The sequence below is a fragment of the Populus alba genome, chromosome 6, assembly GCF_005239225.2.
Source record: "Populus alba chromosome 6, ASM523922v2, whole genome shotgun sequence".
Classification (NCBI taxonomy): Eukaryota; Viridiplantae; Streptophyta; class Magnoliopsida; order Malpighiales; family Salicaceae; genus Populus; species Populus alba.
Genome location: NC_133289.1, coordinates 13,085,662 through 13,094,364, shown reverse-complemented (window position 1 = coordinate 13,094,364; position 8,703 = coordinate 13,085,662). Strand labels below are relative to the sequence as shown.

Genomic DNA, 8,703 nt, shown 5'->3' with positions numbered 1-8,703 from the left:
AAGCTGACCCGGATACCCCAGATTATAAATTAAAAAAAAAAAAGAACATATAAAAAGTTTTTCACCATAAATTTTAACTTTCCTGTAAAGTAATTAAGTAATGAATTCCTCTAAAAGACATCACATCAGCTCAGTTAAGGTTTATTTAGTAGGGCGGGGGGGAAGAATTTAGAACAAGGCAGTGGTCAGAAGAAAGCAACAAGCAACGACGAAAAAACGAAAATTGAAAGGAAGGAAGGAGACGCACTGCCTTCCTCTCTTGACTATTTTCAAACCCTCTCCCAAAGGTGGACTTTGACCATTACTTTTCTGAGTCCCTGCCTGCATTATACAATATTTTTCTATGTCCGAAGCTACCAGTCCTCATACTTTTCAAATTCTTGCACAGCAGACAACCTCCTCTCTATTTGCTTCCATTATTCTTTTACTTTCCTCTTTATTGTTCATACGTGACCAATTGGTGGCCCCTTGTAATCCCTAACACTGCTACTTTTCAAAGCTCCTCCTCTCTCTCCTCCTCCAGCTCCAGAGACAGCAGGCTCAGCTTGCTTATTTTTCAACTCTCAGTGCCTTCTCTCTCTTCCCTCCTTAACTAGCTTGCTTACTTTTCTCAAACATGATCACCCGTCGATCCATGGAGATCAAATCAAGAGGGAATTTTCAAATAACATAATAGGAGAACATAGGATAGAGAGACCCAAGTTAAGGGATCTCTCCACTATGCATCAACATTATTGTTCTTAGCCCTAGTTCCTCGACCTCATGATGGACGCCGTCTTCCTGCTCAGTGAAGAAGAGCGTGCCACCTTTCTCCGATATTTCATGCAGTGTTTTGGCAGCACTTACATCTGTCTTTGGTCATATTTACCTCAACCATCTAAGTATGTCCTGCAATACTACCTATCCCTCTCTCATAATCATCACAAATTTGTTGTTAGTGCTCATTCATAATTATATATATATAATTTGAAGTTACATTAATGATTAATATTGTTTATGTTCAGCTATTTATTCTTCTGGGATGGATACTACCACGAAGAAAGCAATCAGCCCAGCTCTTCTTCAGGGAGTGTCGCCAGGATGCTTTTCGATCAGTATCGACAGGGACGATTCTTCGCTGTAAACGAGTATGAAACGCATGTTCACCTATATTTTCCTCTCTTTAATTAGATGTGCTACTGATATATGTATGTATGTATCGGTTGTTAATGCTTTCTTTCTTTGTTTGCTGGATCCTATGTATTTCAGCCGTGTTCCCGGAGTTGCATTCAAAAACAAAATTCCCTTCATAGAACTAAAGGAATTTGAGCTTCAAAGATCGGCGACTACGGATGCACAGAGGCGATTTTATCAGGTAATCTTTTTAAAAAGAAGAAAAGGACTTCATCCTGTTGATCTATCAATCAACTCAATATAGTCTGCCATTGATATATACATCCCTTTGTGTCTTATCTTGTCACAGGAAGCAAGGATTAAGGTCTGCTTACTTTCCTCTCTCCAGGATAATAATAAATCAAGGTGTTTCATTTCCTTTACAGCCATGTGATCATGAGTAATGTTTTCACATTTTCTTCTTATGTCATTTTAGACTGCAGTTTTCATGGGGTGCAATAGTGGGGAAATTGAGTTAGGCTGGTCCAATGCAACTCACCAGGTAAGAAATTAATCTGAACTAAACTTATTAATTTATTTCAAGTTAAGTTATATTGTTGATTAGTTATATAGCCGCTTCATTATGGAAAGAAGAAAATGGAACCCTAGCTAATTGAAATTCAACTGGGTTTTATATAATTTTTCAGTTGAACATTGAAAATGAAATGAGGAATTGGTTCCCGGAGGAGTTCTCTCGGCAATCTCCATTAAGAGAGCTTCCGCTAGTAGTTGATCCAAACATACCCTCATCATCTTCATCCTCCCTGAGATCGCTATCCATGGAAAGCCCAGAGATCTCTTCTCTTATCTTCACAATTCCAAGCTCATCTCACATACCAGAGGCACATCGAGAGGCTCCCTCATTGCTGCCACCAATATTGCCAAGCACAAGCAGTCCACTCCAACATACATTGCAATTGTTGCAACCAGTACTGCCGACACCAACGGGTAATATTCTGCAACAAGTATTGCAGTCTTTGCAACAAAAACCTAGCCCACAGCAGCAAGCAATTCAATCTTCGCAATCAACACCGAGCACAACTAGTCTACTTCAAGAAGCCATGCAACCTTTGCAAGCAATACAAAGCACCACTAGCCCACACCAACAAGCCATGCAACCTTTGCAAGCAATACAAAGCAGCACTAGCCCACACCAACAAGCCATGCAGGCGTTTGCCCTAGAACGAAACATTCAACTGCCAACTCCAGAGAGTGAAGATGCTGTAATGACAAGAGCCATCCTTGCAGTTTTAACTTTACCTTCCCCTTCTTCCTCCTCCTCTTCACATAGTTTGCCTCATATGCACCGGGCACGCCAGGGAGCTAGCGCCTTCAACAATTATCGATCGGCTCTAGCCCCCACAACGCAAACAAGAGCCAGTTTACACAGACATAGTATGCTTACACGAGCAATTACCTATTACAGACGCTTAAATGTTGAAAGACGTGAACAAATGCTCGGAGGCCGCCCAACAAGCACACAATTGCACCATATGATATCAGAGAGGAAAAGGCGAGAAAAGATTAATGATAGCTTTAAAGCATTGAGATCAATTCTTCCCCCAGAAACTAAGGTAAATATGACCAGCCTGTTTTCATTGCTACAGAATACCAATAGCTAATTAATTCATTGAGATTTGATTTGCTTTCAGTTATAGTCTTAGCTAGATATGCATGCGTTTTAAGCTAGGATATTGGAGTCTATACATGTAAGTTTATAGTTCTATATGAATTGATAACGGCCGGGTAGCAATTAATGTAGAGTTAATTAATATTGCATGGATTTAAACTACAGTTTCACTAATTAGATTTTGGATCGATTATATAGAAAGATAAAGCATCTATCCTTACTCGAACAAGGGAGTACTTGACATCTTTGAAGGCTCAAGTTGAGGAACTTAGTCGCAAGAACCAGAAGTTAGAAGCACAACTTTCGAAAGCTGCAGTTTCACAAGTAAGGGATTCATCAAACGAAAGACTTGATGTCCGGGTTACACACATATCTGAATCAACATCTGAACAACGGATTATAGACTTGGTAGTGAATCTAAGAGGAGAAAGCCCCATTTTGGACACGGTAATTACTAGGATATTGGAGTTCTTAAGACAAGTTACGGATGTGAGCTTGATATCCATTGATGCCAGCACACATACAGCAGAATCAGCTTCTTTTAATCGAGTGATTCTAAGGCTCAATATCGAGGTATGTATGTCTGTACTTCAATTGCTTGAGCCCCTTCTCAAGGGTGCAACTGAGTAAATTATAGCTTACTCCCCATGTTTAATTTTCACATGAACAAATCATTTAATCTCCTTACAAAAAACTAAAAAGAAATAATCTTTATTCTCTGAATCCGCTAATCACTTTTAATCCTTTCCTAGATTTTTTGTTACTGAGACGTAACATAGTTTTCCTAAGAAAAAAGGGTTTCCTACAGGATTCTCTTCCCCTTACTTTTTTGTTCGATATAGACCCCACATGCTTGTCTATGGCCATCAACTTCGGGGAATAAAACATTCATTAAATATCATCTTCCTTTTTGCTAAAGAAAATTCGAAAGTATAATAAAGTTAAATATATTGATTTGTGGTGATTTGTTGATTACAGGGGAATGACTGGGACGAGTCTGGCTTCCAGGAAGCAGTGAAGAGGGTTGTTGAAGATCTGGCACGTTGACCGCCGGACCAATCCTTGAAACCTTATAGTACCCGATGCATGATCCTTAATCGCCTCTCCTTTCCGCGACAACAACAGCTCCTTAATTTCCACCAACCAATACTTGAGATGACTTCATGGCGTATGTTTTGATTTACTTCTTCAATTTTGGCTCCTGTGCTTGTGTTTTCTCGCACAATTTTGATGGCCAGTCAAATAGAAGCGAAGGCAACTTGTATGGTGTTAGTTTTGACGGGAAACATACTAAAAGAACTTTGCTCAACGTTCCTCTTCAATTTGTGGGGGAAGATGAAAGTGGGAGCTCGAGGGAACAAAATTACAATTTCAATACATTAATTTTATTTTATTTTTTGCTCATTTTCTTTCTCCTTCCCAATCAAAACATGTATAATGTTGACGAGGATGGATTTATAAGTTAAAAGACTTAATTGCGCGCATATGCTTTTCTTTTTGGGGACCTCCGTTAAATGGGATCTTTCTGTCAACATCCATTAGTATTTTCCGACAGGCATAGAAGGGTCAATCGAGAAACTTCCACTACAAATAAATAGCCATTTTTAAATTTCGAAGAGATTGTGACTCCATACATCTTAATCATGAATCTGTCACAAATGCATTTGTGCTCACGAATCCTTCAGAAAAAAAATTATGACTGAATTATGTGATTCAGACACAATATTAATAAAGGGTTTTTTTAGTGATCTAAATATCAGAAATCTAGCTGCTTTATATATGTCTTGGGATTAAATTGAGAACTGGGTAATAATTTAAACGCTATTTAATTTGAGAGTTCTTCTTTACTACCATAATTTCAGGAAAAAATAAAAATAAAAACCTTTCGAAGATTGTCCTCGCCAAGGCTGCGTAGCTTCCTGTTTCTCTGATGCCACGTCATCGAATTAGATTCGAAACAGTCTCCTCTTCTTTTCTACTCCAAGGATCCCCAAATGGAGCCCTGGAGACGGCGGATTTGACCGGCCAGTTTCTTATTTTAAAAAAACCAAGGTTTAGCTTTTAAAATTAATTAAGACAAGTGGGAGGATATGCAGTTATATATTGCCTTAATTTATTTTATTTTATTTCTCCTACTGTACTGAGGAGAAACATGAAGAGAAGGGGAGGGTTGAGGAGAGAATCATCAAATCTCAATTTAAGAAGTTTTTTTTTTTCTTTCTTTGATTTTTTAAGTTAAGAATTTATTCTTACGAATGTATTTGATAGTTTTAAAATCATTTGATTCAGTTGACATAAATTCCTTGATAAAAAAATAATAATCATAAATCCACTTTTAAAAATATTTTAAAAAATAATATCTAAATCATTTTGAACAATACATTTATTTTTCACTATGCCAATGATATATATATTTATAGTAGATCCTAAATCGTCCAAGAAAACTTAGCTACTCAAGAAATCCTAACCATCTATGTAGTATAAATATTTTATAATACCACTTTACTATACTGTGAGGATGTTGCCCTCACACCGCTAACCTATTAATCATCTATGGCAACAAAAGATGAAATAAGTTCCAGAGAAGCAAATGCTATCGTTTTGCTCTGCCTCACTCAAAATACTCCCACTCCACTTCAAAATCTACCTATGAACTACAAACTACAACAATCTTCACCCTTCACAAATATCTACCCCTTAGTGAAAAAGTTGAGAAACTCCAACTAGGATAATAAGTTAGGACATCTCTTATCTATCATCTAGAGACACTAATTGAATTTAAGTAATGCTCGAACTTATTGTGGTAAAAAGATTTTTAGCATGTCTATAACATTCTTAAAAGTCTGAATGTTTTTAAGCAACAATTCACTAGAAGAAACCAATTATCTGATCCTATGAAACCTCACATCTATATGCTTGGTTTTTTGCCAAGTAAATGGCACTCTAACTATCATAATACAACTGAACTCCACCTTGTTGAATACCAAACTCTTTAACCAAACATGTAAGTCATAAGGCTTTCTTGACAGCCTCAACCACTACCATATATTTTGACTTAATATTAGTTAGTGCAACTAGAGACTGAATCGTAAACTTCCAATAAAAAGGCCCCTACTAAACATGATTTCATAATTTATAGTACCCTTTAAGTATCTGAAGATCCATTTGACTGTATCTCAATGTTGTCATTCTAGATTTGATAGAAACTTACTTAGAAAGCATATCTTTGTTGCCGCTCTTTGAGTCTTTTTTTTTTTATTCGTAGACTTTGATGAATTCTCTTTGTTCTCTGCATCCCCCTTCATTTTCTCTAGACATTCGATTTTTATATGTCTTGTTTTTCCACACTTATAATATTGTATATCCTTTCACTTCCTGGATTTGGATCGAGCTTTGTTATTTCTCAATTCATTTAGGGACTTATTTCTCCCATGCTCCTAATTACTCCTAATTTCTTCGCCTTATGAATTTTTGTCACCAGCTTTCCTCCTTAGATTAAAGCTTAATAAAGCATTTGTGATCTCTTTCAATATGAGAGTTTATTCCCCCCACACTAAAGTTGTAACAAATTTTCATACATAGGAGAAGTAGGTAGGGAATTTAGTAACATCAATGATTTTGAAGGACTTAGAGGTTCAATTTTGCATCGTTCTTCACTTCTTTTTATTGATATAGTTGTTATTAAGTTATTAGCTGAAGAAATACGTCTTTAGTATTATTCTAAAAAGAAAAATTTATATCCCTCTAATCCTTCTATGCTAGTAGTACCTTCTAAATTATACTATAGTAATCAGAATAAGCCTTATATAAAGGTTGCCTTCGACGAGTGGAGTTTCTATAAGTAGAAAGGTCATTGGAAGACTTAGTGTCCTAAGCTGAGGCAATGGAATCAAGCCTAAAAACCTATTAGTCAATCACAATCTAATGATCATAGACCATCTCAAGGTTACAAACCATCACACTATAATATTGTAGCAACAATCTTATTAGGTCCTTTCACCGATCCTAGTACTATAGCTGAGCAATTTTAAAAGTTTCTCTCCTTATATCCACAAGCTAAAATTTTATGCTTTGCATAAAACACATACTTAGGATTTGGTTCCTTTACCTCTTAGTAAGAGTGTTCTTGGTTGTCGTTGGGTGTATAAGATCAAAATTAATTCTGATTGATCTATTGAGTGATACAAAATTATGTTGGTTGCCAAAGGATACTCTCAATAGTATGGTATGGATTATGAGGAACCATTTGCTCATATTGCAAAAATGACTACTAGTCATACTCTTATTGCAGTAGATTCGGTTCATAAGTGACATATCTCTCAACTTGATGTTAATTTTTTTTTAATGGAGATCTTCAAGAAAAAAATTATATGGCGTCCCCTCTTAGTGTTTCACATTATTCTAGGTATGTTTACAAGCTCTAGAAAGCGTTATATAGTCTCAAACAAGCACCCCATGTTTGGTTTGAGAAATTCTCTATTGTGATCTTTTCCTTTGTTATTGTTTCTAATAATCATGATTATACTCTTTTTGTTAAATGCATTGTTGCAAGTTGTATCATTATGTCTTTATATGTTGATGACATGATTATTACTGGTGATAATATTGATGATATTTCAGTTTTGAAGACAAGGTTAGCTAAACAGCTTGAAATAAAGGATTTAGATTCTCTATAATACTTCTAGGGTATTAAGGTAGTCTATTCACCTAGAGGTTATCTTTTTTTTCTTAGTCGAAATATGTTTCAGATATTCTTGAGAGGGTTAGACTTACTGATAATAATATTATAGATACTTCCATTAAGGTTAACACAAGATATTCTTCTTCTAATGGTTTACTCTTGTCAAATCCTACTTTATACCGTACTATTATTTGGGAGCTTGGTATATCTCCCTATTATTCGTCCAGACATTACATATATTGTTTATGTTGTTAGTCAGTTTGTTGCTTCTCCTACTTCATATGTTGCGATATCTTTAGAGCATAGTCTTTTAGAGTATTTTACTTCCATTCACCTCTCTCTTGGAGTTATAAGCATACTCTGATGCTGATCACGACATTAATCTCACAGATCGCAAGTATATTATTGGTTTCTATCTCTTTTTAGATGATTCTTTTATTTCCACTACCAGAAAATCGCTAAATACCAACGGACATGCCGACGGAATTTTTTCTGTCGGTATTTTTCGGCCGAAATCACCGACGGACAATATTCGTCGGTAATTCGGTCGGTAATTACCGACGAACTATTTCCGTCGGTAATTACCGACCGAATTACCGACCGAAAATTCAAAATTAATGAAAAAAGGGCGGGCAGTAGCGCGGAGGTTTTGGCGGGTGATTTTTCCGACGGAATCACCGACGGAATTAAAAACTAGGGATCGTACGCGTGATGGGACCTATTCACCGTCAAAAAATACCGACGGATTTGAAATGCCAGATCCGTACCAGTGACGTGACGAGTGCACCGTTAAAAATACCGACGGAATCACCGATGGATTTGAACAGCAGGTCCGTGCGGTGACGTGTCGATTTCCCATCAGAATTACCGACGGTTTTGCCGATGAATTCACCGACGGTATTAATGTCTGTCGGTAAGTCCGTCGGCAAAAGTTAATATATGGCTCCTCTGCCGACACTCTCTCCCCCATTTCTCCTTCTTCCTAATCCTAACCCTCCCCATCTGCAAAATAACCAGCCCCCCCTCACCCCAAAACAAGAATTTTTCTCATCTTAGCACAACAAGTTGTATTTGTTTTGTGGTCACAGCATCCGTGTTCTGATTTACCGACGGATTTTATCATTTTTTGTAAGTAATTCTATCTTTTAAAATTTTAACATTTAAATGTTAATTTTATTGTTTTTTTAGTATATGTATTATTTTTTTTTAGTAGATGTACATGTTTTATTGTTATTTCTCA

The 8,703-nt window shown here is 36.5% G+C and overlaps 1 protein-coding gene across 1 annotated transcript; it reads left to right on the top strand.

Moving 5' to 3' along the window:
• Positions 1-412: 412 nt before the first annotated feature.
• Positions 413-4,459, top strand: LOC118047953 (putative transcription factor bHLH041). Its single transcript, XM_035057415.2, has 8 exons — positions 413-881; positions 1,005-1,127; positions 1,249-1,354; positions 1,463-1,477; positions 1,589-1,654; positions 1,800-2,726; positions 2,981-3,355; positions 3,761-4,459. The coding sequence occupies exons 1-8, from the start codon at positions 763-765 to the stop codon at positions 3,827-3,829; spliced, it is 1,800 nt and encodes a 599-aa protein (XP_034913306.1). The 5' UTR covers positions 413-762; the 3' UTR covers positions 3,830-4,459.
• The last annotated feature ends 4,244 nt before the right edge of the window (positions 4,460-8,703 follow it).